The 18,390-nt window shown below is 41.0% G+C and overlaps 3 protein-coding genes and 1 non-coding gene across 4 annotated transcripts in view; all 4 read left to right on the top strand.

The window, feature by feature from the left end:
• KIF4A (kinesin family member 4A) overlaps positions 1 to 18,390 on the top strand; it is a 133,752-nt gene that overhangs the window by 36,954 nt on the left and 78,408 nt on the right. The gene's annotated exons all lie outside the window — the stretch shown is intronic.
• Positions 8,445 to 9,124, top strand: LOC117658447 (histone H2B 5-like). The gene has a single exon (XM_034406588.3). It carries the CDS (start codon positions 8,523 to 8,525, stop codon positions 8,901 to 8,903), a length of 381 nt encoding a protein of 126 aa, XP_034262479.1. The 5' UTR covers positions 8,445 to 8,522; the 3' UTR covers positions 8,904 to 9,124.
• On the top strand, positions 14,149 to 14,585 carry LOC117658449 (histone H4). The gene has a single exon (XM_034406591.3). The coding sequence runs from the start codon at positions 14,172 to 14,174 to the stop codon at positions 14,481 to 14,483; it is 312 nt and encodes a 103-aa protein (XP_034262482.1). The 5' UTR covers positions 14,149 to 14,171; the 3' UTR covers positions 14,484 to 14,585.
• Positions 14,979 to 15,050, top strand: TRNAA-UGC (transfer RNA alanine (anticodon UGC)). Its single transcript has one exon. It is a non-coding gene; the product is annotated as a tRNA-Ala (tRNA).

Genomic DNA, 18,390 nt, shown 5'->3' with positions numbered 1-18,390 from the left:
GGGAGGGCTTATTTTCGGGAGGAAGCTTATTTTAGCGCATGCGCTCAAAAGCCCGATTGGGCTTATTATCAGGGGATGTCTTATTTTCGGGTAGCTTGATGCCATTTGGATGCATTTATCTCCAGAGTTTAGACAGCCGATGCAGCTCTTTTTTTTGCAGATTTTTGCCAGACCTTACGGGCATCAAATTCAAATTTTATTGTGTTGTCTTCACAAAAAGTGCCAGCTGTTTTATTTCGATCAGAGACAGAGAGGAATGTTGTTGAAGCTGCAGGAGAGATTCTCCAAATCCACTCTTCTCTGGATTATTTTCTCCTTCTTCTTCTTCTTTTCCCTTGAAATTCTAGCAATTAGGCAAAAATTATGGAATGGATGGTCAAGCCAACTTCCTTGATTAGAGAAATTACAAGATCGACGTTTATTAAAAAATGCATTTATGACCACGGTTTCGAGGATTAGAAAAAAAAAACAGATCGTAGAAAAAGTGACCTTTTTTGTACTCATTGAGTAAAAACTTTGTGTATTTGTACTTGTATTTGCTGCAAAGGAAATTGAAAGCTTATTTCTATTTCTGTCTTTACTTTTGTTTTTTCTCCGTGTTCTTTTTATTCTGTTATTCTGTGTTAGTTTTTGTTCTCTTGAAAAAAATCATTTTCTTTCTCTCTCTCTCCCTCCCTCCCTCCCTTCCTTCCTTCTTTCCCTCCCTCCCTCCCTATTTCTTTCTTTTCCTTCCTTCCTTCCTTCCTTCCTTTCTCTTTCCCTTCCTTTCCCAACATCCTGTTTACATCTATGAGAAAGAGGTGACTCTGCTGTTCTCCATTCCTATAAAGCAGGGATGGGCTTCAAAAATTTTAACAAGAGGTTCTCTGCCCAATTGCATGGTGGGCACGGCCTAGTCAGCCTCCTGCACCACAGCCGGTGTGTGTGTGGGGGGGTGTTTATGTCCTTCCTGGACACTGGAGGCTTTCTTTGAGCCTCCGGGAGGGCGAAAATGGCCTCCCCAGGCTCCGGAGGCCCTCTGGAGGCCAGAAATGGCCCCGTTTCCAGCCTTCCCGAACTTCCAGTAGGCCCGTTTTTTGCCCTCCCCGAGCCTCCGCGCGTGCCCTGCACTTACCTGCATCCAAAATGGGCCGCGTGGGGACTCCTGGGAGGGGCGAGATGAGCAGGGCCAGCCAGGAGTGGGATTTGGGGGTTCTCCGAACTGCACAGAATCTTAGAGGTTCTCCCGAACTCCTGTGAACCCCCAGCAGCCCACCCTTCCTATAAAGACAGAAGCAGTGGATCAAGGGACATGGCCTTCAAGACTGCATGGATAAATATACTTCTCCATTTGTTTTTGGAGGCACCAGTCTACCCATTTCTTTTTCGAGTGCACTGGTCTACCACCACACTGCCTTTTAACACTGATCAGCTGTAGGGCGGCCCTTTGAAGCCCCGCGGCAAGAGTTTAAACAGTTTTTTTCCTTCTAGCCGATCAGCTGGGACTCAGGACGCAGTGAATAGATTGGGGGCGGGGCCAAATAAAAGGTAAGAATAACACGGGGGGGAGGGCCCAGCTCCCGAACAAAGAGAAGCAGTTCGGTGATGTCATATCGTCACCGCTACTGGCTCAGCCGAACCGGGCTGAACCGGGAGGAACCCACCACTGAACTCTTCTCTTCTCCTGGGTTTTTACAACTGCTTCTAATTATGTTGGTTCCTCTACTGAGAATGGACTACGTTGAGATGTTCTTTCAATTTCACTCTTCAAAACCGAAGAGCAAAATTGAATGGCCACGCCCTACAAGTGCCAGAAATCTTTTTGATAGCCCTCAAAATCACATAACTGTCCTGCAGAACAAATACTCAAAAAAAATATTCTTCTTTTGGAAGGCAAAGCATTTTGGGGTACAGTATGTCCACGAGTCTTCCTGAGATAAAAAAAAAAAAATCTGAATTGTGCAAGTACGGGCTTCAAAACTATAACAGAAAGGAGATTTATTTCCAAGAAATAAATTATAGGGATAGAAAAAAAAACAACAGGTAGTTAGAGAACTGCATCTACTAAAAGTCAAGCTTGAGAACCAAAAGAAGCAACAAGTTCTCACTCATTCTTGGTCAGGGTTGATTTTACTGACAGGATGTGATTGTGGTTATTAAATACGATGGTTAAATAAGGTTGATTGTCAAGGTTGGCCAGTGGTCTGAATACAAGCTGAGAGGAAAAACAGAATTCTGTAGCTTCTCTGATGTGTCTGAAGGCAAAGGAAATATTTGCTCACACTTGTGAGGGGAAAAAATAGTCATATAGGTCCATTCTCCGCGGTGTAAACAAGTTGTGGTTGAATGCAACTTTTACAAACTGTTTTTTGTAAATAATATGGGATCCCTCAGCATGATTAACCCAATTCAGTTGCAATTTGGATCCAGTGAGCTGCAGGCCTTAAGACAATTTTTGCAGACACTCCCAGGAGACAGGGGGACAGAATATTCTAGTTTTATTGTGTTGCCATCACAAGAAGTGCCGGCTGTTTTATGTCTCTCAAGGAACATGAAGGAATCTTATTGAAGCTCCATGAAGAAATCTTTAATTCTGCTCTCCTCTGGATTATTTTATTGCATTCTTTTTTTTTCTGTTGAAATTCTAGCAACTAGACAAAAGTCATGGAATTGGCTTTTTTTTTTAAATAATTGCAGCAAGATTATTCTCAAAGAACAGATGCTTTATAGAAATCTGAAAGTTGAAGTTCACACATCTTACAGTTGGAAAACACTGGTATATAGAGTTTAATTGTGCCTGCTTGATGGTAGATACCATCTTTACTTTTTGATCCCCTGAATAGAAAATAACCAGAAGGAAGTAGGTCAGAAAGATAATCAGGAATGAATAACAGTTATTTCCCTCAGATGAGCTTTCAGATGCTTCTAAATGTGATAGTTCCTCTACTGAGAACAGACTAAGTTGAGATGTTCCTTCAGCTTTGGCTCCTCAGTTCTTCTACGAAAGCCAGAAATCTCTTTGATGGGTCCTCACAATTCCATATCATCATCTTCTTTTAATGACGCCATAATCCCTTGCGGGGTAGAGAATGGAGCTCAGTGTTTACTGGCCGGATGCCTTTCCTGTCACCAATGCTGAGTTATATTCAGCAGATATATATACTCATTGTGCCCAGAGAGAGAAATATCTGCCTCTACCGAGGATCAAACTCAGCCTCCTGATTGTGGGGCGAGAACTCCACCTCTAGGCCACCACACCACTCTCCTCAAAATTCTATACATGTGAAACAAAAACTCAAAACAAAATTATTCTTTTTTGGGAGGAAAAAGCAATTTTGGGGTACAATAGGTGACGAGTCTTCCTCAACACTTTGTGAATTGAATCTAGGAAGAAAGAAAGGAGGCAATGACCTTGGATTACAGGGAAAGAGAACATAAATCCTTAAATTAAGTGTTTCTCAACCTCAGCAAGTTTAAATTGTGTGGATTTCCACTCCCAGAATTCATAGCTGGCTGGGGAATTCTGGGAGTAGAAATCAACACGGCGTGAAGTAGCCAAGGTTGAGAAACACTGCTGAATTTCATAATTATGGTTGGCACAGCCTCAAGCCTTGAATGATGCCATTTAACTAACAAGACCTCCTATGATTTATTTCACAGCTACATCTTTCAAACAACAATTAATAATTTTTTTAAAAAACTCCCTTTTGCTTTTCTGCGGTTGAACCATAGGGCTAATTTTGCCAAACTCTGATTTGAGTTGGAAGGTAGTTGAAAATCAATCAAGTGAAACCTTACCAAGAAACCACCAGATCTACTCTTACTTTGGGAAACACTTTCACGATTCGTCATTTGAATGTCTGGAAGGGCCTGAGGTAAAAATCAAATAATAAAAACAAACGGCAAACTAAAACCCCATCCCCCCTCAAAAAAACACTTTTCACAGACAGCTTCATTATTACGAAGCAAAGCTAGTGAAAAAGAAACTATGGTTAGCTCAGGTTTCCTTCTGAAAAAGCCGTAGAAATGAGCTTTAAGGCTGATATTACGCTAATTTTCCACTTCCCCTGTTCTGTCACGCTCTTCGGGCTTCGAGAAAACAGCCGGGTTCCAGTTTTCACACAACAAAGCTTTAGATGTGGTCTCCCTTTATGTGTGCAGCGATTTACAAAAACAAAGAGAGCGTTCGACCACAACTTGCTTACCTCCTTGAAGAATGGAACCAAATGACTGGTTATTTCCCTCCACAAGAATAAGAAATGTTTCCTTTGACTTCAGAGACCTCGTAGAGACTTCAAGGTTTTGTTTTATTTCTTGTAATTCACATCCGGATCCCTGATTTTCTTCTTGCAGAACCTCAAAGAGAACCCACCTGCCTCGTAAGCTTTGAGACCGAACACGAGAAGGTTAATTTTCTCTCTTTGGAGAAAAGAACATTCATGGAAGACATCAGGGATTGGGTTAGACCCAGCAATGGTGGAAACCTTGTAGATCTCAATCCAACGACGCGGATTTTTCAGCGTTTCATGGACTGTTGGAAGAAATGTCCATCTGGGTTCAATTCCAAGTGGGGAGAAAGACACTGGAAACATGGAGACTGCTTGAAAAGATGGTTTAATGGTGGACAGGACCACAGGGTTTTGAGGTGCTGGGCAAAAAGGCACATGGGTGTGTGTGTGAGAGAGAGAGATTTATACCCTCTGTTGGGCTTTGAATTTGAGCTTGTATTCTGAATGGTTGTCAGACTCCCATGGGGCCATGCAGGGGCAACTTTGTAGGTTGTCTTTTGAGTCCCAGGCTTGGTTGAGCCTTGCTGGGTGATGTAATCTTCTCAGGTGCCACGTGATGAGTTCTGTTGCTAGATGGGTAGAGGGCTAATCCTATCTTTGTTGGATCTTGGGTGAGGGCTTTTGCCTATGAATAGACCTAGCTATCTCTTTATCTCTTAAGTGCTGGCATCTGCCGTGGGCTATTGAGGAGGGTGGGGGCTATTAAGACTGAGTTGGCTTCCTACCTAAAAAACATGTTTCTCCATTTCTCATCCAGGGAAATATAATATTCTGCCTTTTTAATATTTCCTAGAATATTTCATTATTCTAGGACCGTGATGGTGAACCTATGGCACGCGTGCCACAGGTGGCACACGGAGCCATAATCTGTGGGCACGCGAGCATTGCCCTAGTTCAGCTCCAGCTGAATTTTCTAGTCCAGCTGATTTTCGGGCCTTCTGGGCCCACCATAAGTCAGCAAACGTGCTATTTCCGGCCTCCGGAGGGCCCCCGGGGGGCTGGGAAGGCCCTTTTTGCCCTCCCCGGGCTCCAAGAAAGCCTCTGGAGTCTGGGAAGGGCGAAAAATTGGCCTACTGGGCCCACTGAAAGTTGGGAAATCAGCCATTTCTGGCCTCCAGAGGGCTGAGGAAGGCCGTTTTCACCCTCCCCAGGCTCCTAGAAAGCCTCTGGAGCCTGGGGAGGGTGAAGAATGGGCCTTCTGGTCCCACCAGAAGTCAGGAAATGGCTGTTTCCGGCCTCCAGAGGGTCTCCGGGGCAGGGTGGGGAAGGCCGTTTTTGCCCTCCCCAGGCTCCAACAAAGCCTCTGGAGCCTGGAAAGGGCAAAAAATGGGCCTACCAGGCCCACCATGCCATCACATGCTAAAAGCAGGGAGAGCGCAGAGGGGCAAGCGCGTGCATGCACAGGGGCGGGGCGCATTGAATTATGGGTGTGGGCACGCGTACGCATGTGACCCACCCACATTCCCCGTGCTTTTGGCAAAACCGCAAAACGGTTAGCCATCACTGTTCTATGAGATGGGTGGGTGCTAACATCCTACATGACCAAGCAGCAATGGGTGTACATCGAAGCTTAAGGCAATGTTTCACAACCGCTTTCCTGCTTTCCTGCTTTCTAGCAAAGTTAAACCCCGCGGCACATCTGATTGTCGGAAATATGGTTCCGGTAGCTTTTTTTAATCACTACCAGTTCGCCAGAACCAGAGCGAACTGGTAGCATTTCACCCCTGGTGCTGAGGTTGAGGAACACTCGTTCAAGGGTTTATGTTCTGTCCTCCCTATCTTTATGAAATTGCTAATCCAAGGTCATTCCCTTCCTTCCTTCTTTCTTCCTAGAGGTCAGCTAAACTGGCTGGGGAATTCTGGGAGTTGAAGTTCACAGAGCTTAACGTGACCAAGGAAGGTTGAGAAACACTGTGCTAGAGATATTAGGTGTCGTCTTCGTTACTCTTGTTAGTAAGGTGCGGGAAAATGATAACCAGTTTCATCAAAGGAAAAAGAAATATATTTTACCTGCTGAACAACTTTGTTTCGGAGAAGACCTCAAGCTTCCTGGTTTCTCTCCCATAAATACCAATTTAAGGGTTCCTCCTCACCAGTAAAAGTTTGCAACAGAGAGAAAACAAAACATTTATTCCTACCAGGTTCCTCAACATCCATTGACCGAGTGCCCACAACATCTTTACTTGCACTGTTGTTGATTTCCAACCCAGAGATCTGGTGTCCATCTTCTTCTGAAATGCCTTGTGAGCAGTTCCGGGGACAACGATGGTAGAAGATGAACCACAGGAAAATTTTTATTTTAATATCATGAACGGAAAACCCAAATGAAGAAACTTCTAAGTTTCAGGTATGGGCCAGCAGAAGCATTTTCAGCCTCCAAAAACCAGACAATCTGTGACTCAAAAGCTACGAAGTTATTTCAAAAGAGTAGTCTTAATGCAAGAATGATGTTAGCTGATCGTCGAGCCGTTCAAATATAATTTAAGTAAAACCTATCTGAATGGCATAATAGATCCAAAAGACTCACAGTAATCTCAGCTAAACCAAAAAGAAAGAAATCACTAAAATTTGTAAATTGATTTCGGTGGGATCAAAGCATCATCAATGCTCCTGAAATGAAAGGCAATACCATTTAAAATATAGATGCGTGAGAGAAGTGGGGCTCCCCTTGAGGAGCACCCGGAGGCTCCAACTGGCGCAGAGTGCGGCCGCGCGGGTGGTTATGGGAGCGACATGGCGTTCCCATGTAACACCTCTCCTGCGCGAGCTGCACTGGCTCCCGGTGGTCTTCCGTGTGTGCTTCAAGGTTTTGGTTACCACCTTTAAAGCGCTCCATGGCTTAGGACCCGGGTACTTGCGGGACCGCCTACTACCACCAATAGCCTCCCACCGGCCGGTACGCTCCCATAGAGAGGGGCTCCTCCGGGTGCCGTCAGCCAAACAATGCCGACTGGCGGCCCCCAGGGGGAGGGCCTTCTCTGTGGGGGCACCTACTATCTGGAACGAGCTCCCCCCGGAGATACGGAGGATCCCGGATCTGCGCACCTTCCGCCGCGCCTTAAAGACCTTACTATTTCACCAGGCCGGCCTGGCCTAATTTTCCCCCTCTTTTATAAAAGATTTTTAAAATTTTAAATATCTTTTAGTATTTATATATTCAATTTTAAATTGGTTTTAAAAGTTTGGGGTTTTAAATTTGTCGGGGCCAAAATTATTTAATTTGATTTTATTCTATTTTTTAAATTTTGTATTGTATGTGTTTTTATTGTTTGGCTGTGCACCGCCCTGAGTCCTTCGGGAGTAGGGCGGTATAGAAATCTAATAAAATGAAAAATGAAATGAAAATGAAAAGTGTATTTCAAGTGTTTCCCTCTTCAAAACACGACTTAATATGCCAAACGATCTCTGAAATGTGGCTTGCATTGCTTTCTTATCTTACAACTATATAAATATATTTTATTTTTATTTTATATCCAATTTATTTTATTTTATATCCAATATGTGAACTCTCCTTGTGAGAAGTGATTGGGCCCCAGACCATGAAGTTCTGACACAAAATTTGGTGAAGCTGGTAAGTCACTGAATTGGACTTGATAAAAGACATTTGAAGCTCTTTCTGCTCCTCTATAAATTTTGACCGTTTGCTTTCTGCCAGCAGGTGTAACCTGGAAGAGACTTGATCCTCCGTTTTAAGGACAACTCATAATTAGATCATTCTTTGCTAATAATCTTGTCATTTTCCAGGTTTGTCCTTCACTTAGTTTTGCAATTGAAGCTTCCTCAGACGGCTGCCCCCCCCCATTGGACTCCGTAGACACTGCTGAGGTAAGGTGCAAACCGGCCAAAAATTATCCGAAAACTATTAATACAGCTCCCAATTTTCCTCATTTCAGTTAGATTGCTAATCCAATGTATTGCTTTGCAAAACCACGACAATTCACCTTTGCAATTCGTAGCTTCAAAAATAGACCAATGAGAGAGAAGAAGCCTTCGCGGGAACCAATCAGAAAACAGCTCCCGGCGCGCGTTCAAACCCAAACCAAAGCCATTGTTTGCCTTATCCAACAGCGAAAAAAAAAAAACGAACGCGTCGGCCGTTCTGATTGGCGTTCCCACTTTCCCGCCCAAACTGTACGCACCAACGGCAGTTTGACGAGCGGAGCGCCTTCATTAGCATACGGCTGCTTATAAAAGGGAAGCGGGAGGACGAAGTTCGTCAGTTTGCTGCCTCCTGTCGTAAGGGAAAGAGCGAAGATGCCTGAGCCAGCGAAGTCAGCGCCGGTGCCCAAGAAGGGGTCGAAGAAGGCCATCACCAAGACGCAGAAGAAAGGAGACAAGAAGCGCAGGAAGAGCCGCAAGGAGAGCTACTCCATCTACGTCTACAAGGTGCTGAAGCAGGTCCACCCCGACACCGGCATCTCCTCCAAGGCCATGAGCATCATGAACTCCTTCGTCAACGACATCTTCGAGCGCATCGCGGCCGAGGCTTCCCGCCTGGCTCACTACAACAAGCGCTCCACCATCACCTCCCGCGAGATCCAGACGGCCGTCCGCCTCCTCCTGCCCGGCGAGCTGGCCAAGCACGCCGTCTCCGAGGGGACCAAAGCCGTCACCAAGTACACCAGCTCCAAGTAGACTTAACCGGACCGCAGGGAAGACTTAAAGCCCGCCAACCTCCCAAAGGCTCTTTTAAGAGCCGCTCACTTCCTTCTGAAAAGGCTGAGGTCGTTTTTCGGGGCTGTTTATTGCTTCGTTTATGAGTCCCTCCCCTCCACCCCAAAATTTAAGATGAAGGAAAAAGTATATTGAGGGTTTCCGATTTGTAAAGGAAAGTAAAATTTGCAAACTCTGCAATACACTGGGATTGTGTGTGGATTTTTGGGCCTGCCTGCATTTCTCCAAACGTTGATTTAACTCCTTAACAGGAATTGTGCATTGATTTTTCTAGGATCATTTTTTTTAAAACACCGTTATTAGTGTGGATGCGTTGCTAGAGAAAACTCGACCTGTTTTCTTTTGAAGGCGTTTAGATTCCAAGAAACTGATAGAGGGGATGTTATTTTTTTTGTTACGAGTTACTTTTTCTCTCTTGCTCTTCTTTTTCCTCTTCAAGTAGGTGACATGATTAGAAGTTAGACAAAAAGTTTTTTCTTTATTAAAGGGTGATTTGATCAAAAGCTAGAATAAGTGATAGAAACAAGAAAAGGAATATTAGTCTAGACTTTTTCTATCGCAAAATGAAAGCAATGAGAAAATGGAATAATTGAATAACGATAGACTAAATAGAAGTGTGCATTATTAGAAATATGTAAGTGGATTGAATGGAAGGATTATGATTGATTAGAGAAAACTGGACCTGTTTTTTTTTTGAAGATGTTTAGATTCCAAGAAGCTGATAGAGGGATTTTCTTTTTTGTTATGAGTTACTTTTTCTCTCTTGCTCTTCTCCTTTTTCCTCCTTAAGTAGGTGACATGATTAGAAGTTAGACAAAGCTTTTTTTCTTTATTAAAGGGTGATATGATCGAAAGCTTAGAATAAGTGATAGAAACAAGAAAAGGAATATATATATATTTAATTTGATTTATATGCCGCCTTCTCCGGAGACTCAGGGTGGCTTACAATGCGTTAAGCAATAGCCTTCATACTTTTGTATATTTATGCAAAGTCAGCTTATTGCCCCCCACAAACTGGGTCCTCAATTTACCTACCTTAGAAAGGATGGAAGGCTGAGTCAACCTTCGAGCCTGGCGAGATTCAATCTTACTTTAATTGCAGACAGCTGGTGTTAAATTACAGTCTAGACTTTCTATCGCAAAATGAAAGCGATGAGAAAATGTGGAATAATTGAATAATGATAGACTAAAATAGAAGTATGCACTATTAGAAATGTGTAAGTGGATTGAATGGAAGGGTTATGATTAACTTGATTAGCTTTATTTGAATTAGAATGTTATTACACGAAGGTGCCACACTGTTCAAGCATTGATTTGGATATTTTGATAAAAAATGAAAAAATTGAGGGAGGAAAAACCAAGAAGCTTCATCTCTGACAGGATAGTGGGGAATGGAAGGATGTATGTCCTGTCCTGTCAGAGCTGAAGAAGCTTCTTGGATGAGAAGTGAAACATCTTCAAAAGAAAAAAACAAGGGAAGTCCAGTTGCTTCCTGAAAAAGCATTTTTGGGACAAAAATGTGACCCCGGATGGCTGAGAATCTCTACAGACTTTTTTGCTTGAGAGAAGTTCCTTGAGGATGGGGCTCCAGCAATGAGTCCTACCCAGATTGTATCGCTGCATTATTTTAATTAAAATTTAAATATAAAATATGAATATGCACGTAACAGGGAAATGGGAAGGAAGGAGGAAAGAAGTGTGATGTAATGGGGAAAAAGGAAAAAAAAACATTAACTTTTTAGTGGTCGATATGGCTTGTTTTTGCTAACTCCGATCAGGGTTTTTTTCCATCCAATTCTTCCATTGCATTGTGAGAATTATATCCTATTTTTGCACCATTTTAAAAACATGTTACATGAAAGTGACAAGGTGCAAATGTAGTGTTTGCAGAACATTGAATTCTGTTAAAGCTTCTTCTTTATTTATTTTTATATGCCGCCCTTCTCCGGAGACTCAGGGCGGCTTACAATGCGTTAAGCAATAGTCTTCATACTTTTGTATATTTTTATACAAAGTCACCTTATTGCCCCCACAAACCGGGTCCTCATTTTACCCACCTTAGAAAGGATGGAAGGCTGAGTCGACCTTGAGCCTGGTGAGAATTGAACTCGCAGTAATTGCAGGCAGCTGGATGTTATAGTGTAATGCACTCTGTGGCAACATAAGCTGTGCTACTAAAATTTACTGTTAACCTCTCTTTACCCCACAATGAGCATCCTTCAAATTAGGCAAACATTTTATTAAATTCTGTAATGCCTGCAGCTGGAAACTGAGCAGGTCAGAAAGGGGTTTACTTGTGAGTAAGCATTTCTAGAGTTTTGCTCTAGAATAAACTAGAAACTAGGGGTGTTTTCCCACCTTGGCAATTTTAAGATGGTTGGACTTCCAACTTCCAACATGGCTGGCTGGGGAATTCTGGGAGTTGAAGTCCACGCATCTTTAAAATAACCAAAATTGAAAAACGCTGGTCTACTCTAGGACATCCATAACTGAAGTTTTATATCCAAAATATATTTATTCCTTATGATTTTCATCTTCCCTTAAAACATTAAAAGAATCGTGTCTGAGAATCGGTGTCTCCCAGTTAATCAAATCACCAAACTTCCTCAAACCTAATCTGCATATCAAAAGATAAGGTCTGCAAACACAAATAAAGGTAATGAAATTAAGACTCCCAGTAGAACTGTATGTTCACAATATACACACATACTCAACAGATAGACACTTCCATATTCCCAACAAGCTTCTATAAAAGTTTTGCCACTGCACCCCATTTCTCTGCAGTCTGCCCCTAAAGGCAAGCTATTTTGCTTTTAGGAATAATAAATATTCCTCACAGCTCTTTGGATCTCACTTATTCTTGTGCAACCCTGGCTTATTCTTCTGACAATACCAAGCTAGCTCATTTTATTTATTAAATTTATATGCTGCCCATTGTACTATTTAAGGCAACTCTGTTTTGCTTAGTATATTATAAAAACAAAATATAAAAATATTAGTACAGTTGCCTCACCTTCCTTAAGCATATAGTGTAAATCCAAGACTTATTTGTGACATTTTGTCACTGTATATTGTTAGTGCTCGAATTTTAGCACTTTGAAAAGTGTTATTAGCATTTTTAATGTGGAAGCCTAGGCCTCTTTTCTATCTTGAGGAAAACATGTATTTTTCTTCTTAGTCAAGGCCATTTCTTTTGGTATGTGAAAACTTCTCTTTTTCAGCACTAAACAATACAGAGCCTATTCCTAAAATCTTTGCATGCTTTAAGGAAGATTCAAGCCCAGCTAGGAAAGATTAATGAAACCCATAAATCTGCCACTTGTGGAATGTTATCTATTGAACTAATAGAAAACCAATGTTTTCTATTAATTCAATATAATAAATGTCTTATGATTGTGAGCGGGATCTTGGAGTCTTAGTGGACAACTAGCTAAAATATGAGCCAGTAATGTGCAGCGGCAGCCAAAAAAGCCAATGCAATCCTTTTTTTTCCTTCTTTTTTTTCCTTGAAAAATTTTATTTTTAAAACAAAACATAAAACAAATCCATCATCCATTACAAATACAAACAGCATGTCAGTCGGTTACAAATCTTTTGTGCATCATCCTCCTATTCAAAATTTACTAATGATCTAGTTTCTCATATTGTCAAACAAATCAACATCCTCATTTATCATTTATTTAACTATTGCATTGTTGCTTCAAAAAGTTTATTTTCTAATATTATATTGATACCATTCATATTTCATATTTCATTTCCATGTTTTGTTATCGAACCATCGATAAAGTAAGTCCCATATCTTGTAATATTGTTTATCTTCTTGTTCTCTAATTTCAAATGTCAATTTACTCATTTCAGCACATTCCATGCTTTTCTTAATAATTTCATCTTGCGTTGGTATTTTCTCATTTTTCCAGTTTTTAGCAAATACAATTCTAGCGCCAACGCAATCCTAAACTGCGTTAACAGAGATAGAATCAAGATCAAGGGAGGTGCTAATACCACTCTATAAAGGCTTAGTAAGACCACACCTAGAGTACTGCATCCTGTTTTGGTCACCGCACTATAGAAAAGATGTGGAGACTCTAGAAAAAGTGCGGAGAAGAGCAACCAGGATGATGAGGGGACTGGAGGTTAAAATATATGATGAACGGTTGCAGGAACTGGGCATGGCTAGTCTAGTGAAGAGAAGGACCAGGGGAGACAGGAGAGCAGTCTTCCAGTAGTTGAGGGGCTGCCCCAGAGAGGAGGAAGGGGGTCCATCTATTCTCCAAGGCACCTGAAGGCCAGACAAGGAAGAATGGATGGAAACTGATCAAGGAGAGATTCAACCTAGAAATAAGGAGGAATTTTCTGACAGTGAGAACAATCAACCCATGGAACAGAAGCTGTGGGAGTTTCATCACTGGAGGCTTTCAAGATGAGATTGGACTGCCATTTGTCAGAAATGTTGTAAGGTCTCCTGCTGAGCAGGGGGTTGGACTAGATGACCTCTAAGGTCCCTTCCAACTCTGTTAATCTGTCATTCATGCTGATTCATCACTTGCTTTCTGACACATTACATAAACGTAACATTTATTTTTGTCCCCCATAAAAAAGACTTTGACTCCCCTTAATAAATGCTTTTTGCTTTGTCTGAATTACTTGGTGATTTGTATTTCCAGGAAGGCCAAAGAACAAACAAACAAAAAAAACCCTTTGCAAAAGGTAAAAAGTATCTGTCTCAAATTCAGGGATGAAGTTATTATTATCAGTTCCATGCCAAACAGCTTAAAAAGCTAAGCAAATCAGACTTGCTTAGTACAGGGATATATACAAGGAAATGCCAGTTGAATTGTAAAAACCTCTCAGAAATCAATGGCAAATTGCTTTTTGCATTGGCCAAGAATTCGCTTAAGAGCTTGAGCTTAACTCCAGGGAATATTCTCTTCTTTGTTCCTTATGAAATTTTTAGTGACCTTAATAAAGGATATAAATTGTAAAAGCCAATAAAATCTATGTGGATTAAAAATGCTGAGGTCTCTCATACTTTGAACCATCTTCGCTTCTTTTTAAAGGCGTTTCAATTATCCTGTGAGGCTATTTTTACGGGCAACGCGGAAAAGGCGGGAAAAAAAAAGAAAGAAAGAGCTGCCGGTTTAGTTTTCCCTCTGGTCCGATTAGGTGGTATATATGAGCCCGTTTCCCCGTCCGCTTTGACAGTTCGGTTGTTTCCTGCGACTCGGGAGCATGTCTGGGCGAGGTAAAGGCGGGAAAGGCTTGGGCAAAGGAGGCGCCAAGAGGCACAGGAAAGTCCTCCGGGATAACATCCAGGGGATTACGAAGCCCGCCATCCGCCGGCTGGCTCGGCGCGGGGGCGTCAAGCGGATTTCGGGGCTCATCTACGAGGAAACGCGGGGCGTCCTGAAGGTCTTTCTGGAGAACGTGATCCGCGACGCGGTGACTTACACCGAGCACGCCAAGAGGAAAACGGTCACGGCTATGGATGTGGTCTACGCCCTGAAGCGCCAAGGCCGGACTCTCTACGGCTTCGGCGGCTAATTTTTGTGGGGAGATCGGATCGGGACGGAAGAAAAGAACGGAAAAGGCCCTTTTCAGGGCCGCTCCAGTTTTCCAGAAAAGAGCTGAGCGTCCGATGCAAAGGGGGAGGGCTCCGGGCGAGAAGCAGAGCGTTGCATTTACCAAAACTTCTGCTTCCTTGGCGAGGGTTGTTTAAAAATTCGCCGCTAATTTCCAAAGGGAGCGAATGAAACTTAAAAAAAAGCCAATGAGAATTTTTAAGTCAATTATGCTTTCCTTTGTACTTTATATTGTGATCTTCCAATACGCCTCTTGATTTCTTCCGAATGGTGTATATAAAGTCTGAGCAGGGACTAGGAGACCTCTTAAGATTCCTTTTAATTTATATGTTCTAGCTAGGATGAGATGTTTGGATTTAAAATTTATAGTGGGTTTAATTTAATTTTTTGGTTTTTTTTTTTGGTCCTGGGGAATCGGCGCCTTTTCTATGCCTATTCGAAGAGGATTCGCCGGGGAGGGGATGTAGCTCAGTGGTAGAGCGCATGCTTTGCATGTATGAGGCCCCGGGTTCGATCCCCGGCATCTCCAGTCGGCTTTTTTTGCTTGGAAAGCTTAAAAGCTTGGAAACAAACGGAGATTTCTATTAAAATGCAGGATCATCTCTATTCAATCCCCCTGCAACAATAAGACGGGGTTTTTTTTGCCCGGTTGGAAGAAAAATCCATCTGGTTCAGTGCAACGTCTGAAAATGCCCTTAGGAAGTTATGCTCTGTGTCTTCTGCTAAATGTTAATGGGTTAATCTTATTATATTCCTGAAATGGTCATGTCCTGTTTTTAGAATTTGGGTGGTGGAGGAGAATATACATATTTTTTTAAAAAATAAATTTTTATTTGAGTATAAATATTAAAAAAAACATAACATAACATATACACAACAAACATTTATACAACCTAGACACAAAAAGATTTTGTTTTCTTCTTAAGCATTTTTTCAAAGTGACATTCTACAATTCTACTTATAATAGATTTCTTCACCTCTCCTTAATCTAATAACATTTTTTAAAAAAATCGGTAATATTTCCCCCCTATATTTTTTGCTTATTTCTCATTTTTAACCAATTATACCAATTATTCCATATTTTGTAATAATCTGATTCTTCTCTTTCCTGTATTTCTTTGGTTAACCTATCCATTTCAACACGAGAATGTACATTTTTAATCCCGTCGCTGGAGATGAAGGTCAAAATATCTACTGGAGGGTGGGGGATGGGGGGCTATTAAGAAAGACTGAGGTCTGCTTCCTGTCTTTTAAGAGCAGGTTTCTCCAGGGGAAATATAATAGTCTGCCTTGTTAATATTTCCCAAAATATTTCATTCTTTAAGGAGTGGGGGGGGGGGGCTTCCCACAGCCCTTTGGCCAAACTAAAAAGCGTAGACTTTTGGCTAAATCAGGGGTCTGCAACCTTAAACACTCAAAGAGCCATTTTAATGTAGGTAATGCGGATCCAGCTAGATGATCACTGAAGGGCCCTCTTTGTTCATGGTATTGTGGGAAGGATGATGTACCTGTTTGAAAGAGGCAACTAACTATGTCCAGTTGAAACAGTACAAAGATGATGAGAAATTCCTTTGAAGTAGAAACATTCTATAAGAGGGGCCCCTCAGTTGTCAGAGATAGAGACATTTGGTGATATACAGTTTGAAGGTTAAAGAGGCCAAGAATGACCACATGAAATATCAACAAGAGATAATTTGAATCTATGCTTCAGTGATTTACCAGAAGAATTATGACTGTTTGGCAAAGATAATGTAAAACTTAGTAATTAGGAAATGTCAATTAAATATAACAAATGTATATGACCACATAAACTGCTGTGTTAGCAGAATCCTTTGTCTTAGAAGGGTATAAAACCATTGTAACTAAATTCTGTCTTTGTTCACAGCTTCATGTAAAACTGGCTCTGAACCTATTGCGCAATATACTGTCTCTGACTAACCTAGAAAAGTTGTATTGGTCTAATTAATCACAACATTTAGGACCCGTTTCCCACAGAAAAGAAAACACCGGGAGCCACAAAACCCTTCCGGTGCCTGACTATTTCTTGAGCGGTCACAAAACTAGCATATATAGTTGAATTAAATGTTTTGTTTTGTTCTGAAACTTTCCTTTTCTTGGATTTATCCATGGTTGGCCTACTGGGGATTGAAAAGCTCAATAAATCGCGTGCCGGCGGGTGTCGCACATCGGCGGTTGTGACGCAAATTTTGAATGACAGGGAGCCGCAGCAGAGGTTGCTGACCCCCTGGGCTAAATCAAGGGGATAAATAGGAGAAGGTATGTTAGGTATGTATGTTCCAGTTCTCTCCAGATAAATAAAGCTTGGATTGTTGCATTTGTGATAAATTCTTTCTGCTCTTGTAACCTTGCTCTAGATTGAATTAGATAGTTAGGAGAGCACCCCTCTCTTAAACGCCATCATTGCACCAGATTAAGAATCTGGATTAGAATAGAATAGAATAGAATAGAATAGAATAGAATAGAATAGAATAGAATAGAATAGAATAGAATAGAATAGAATTATTTATTGCCGAAGTGTGATTGGACACACAAGGAATTTGTCTATGGTGCATATGCTCTCAGTGTACATAAAAAGACAAGATACATTCATCAAGAATCATTAGAATAGAATAGAATACAATACAATATTTATTTTATTTATTTATTTGATCAAATTTGTATACCGCCCTACTCCCGAAGGACTCAGGGCGGTGAACAGGCACACAATACAATAGAATACAATAGAACAACAGAGTTGGAAGGCACCTTGGAATCCAACCCCTTCCTGAATAGGTTAGGATAGGATAGGATAGGATAGGATAGGATAGGATAGGATAGGATAGGATAAGATAGAATAGAATAGAATAGAATAGAATAGAATAGAATAGAATAGAATAGAATAGAATAGAATAGAATAGAATAGAATTCTTTTTATTGGCCAAGTGTGATTGGACACACAAGGATTTTGTCTATGGTGCATATGCTTTCAGTGTACATAAAAAGACAAGATACATTCATCAAGAATCATTAGAATAGAATAGAATAGAATAGAATAGAATAGAATAGAATAGAATAGAATAGAATAGAATAGAATAGAATAGAATAGAATAGAATAGAATATATGGAATGGAAGAGAAGAGAATGAGAGAGGAGAGGAGAGAGAAAATATGAAATAGAATAGAATAGAATAGAATAGAATAGAATATTCTTTATTGGCCAAGTGTGATTGGGCACAGAAGGAATTTGTCTCTGGTGCATATGCTCTCAGTGTACATAAAAGATACATTCGTGAAGAATCATAAGGTACAACACTTAATGATAGTCATAAGGTACAAATAAGCAATCAAATCAGACTAGGAAACAGTCAATATAAATCGTAAGTGTTGCAATATTTTCAGGATCAGACTCAATAAGGATAATAGGAGTTAGAGCTTTAAATATATTTCTTTTTAATTATGATAGGCATTCTATATTCACTGAATATTCAAGGTAGAAGCGACGAGAATGGTGAGGGTGGCTCCTTATATATACAAGGGGTGGAGCTAGGAATGGGAGTGGTAAGTTATGAATACATTAAAGTCCAAAGAATAAGTTAACCTCTGATGTTCCATATATACATTATTTACACATTGGAGAATAAGGCATTTACATCTGACAAATCCCCCTCTAAATGCCGGTTCGTTACACAACACCAATTACATTCTGATTCAGGACAATATAATACATATAATTTAGAAGTTAAATATTTGTGTTGTTTAGAAGGTAAGGGTTTTGTTAATATGTCAGCTAATTGTTCAGAAGTATCGCAATGTATTGCTTTAATGAATCCGTCTTGAGACAGTTGTCTCACATGCTTAAACTTTATATCA

The sequence above is a fragment of the Pantherophis guttatus genome, chromosome 4 (genome assembly GCF_059756535.1).
Source record: "Pantherophis guttatus breed Tessera chromosome 4, ASM5975653v1, whole genome shotgun sequence".
In the NCBI taxonomy this organism is placed as follows: domain Eukaryota; kingdom Metazoa; phylum Chordata; class Lepidosauria; order Squamata; family Colubridae; genus Pantherophis; species Pantherophis guttatus.
Note: the sequence above shows the minus strand (reverse complement) of the source record. Positions and strands in the feature narration are given on the sequence as shown.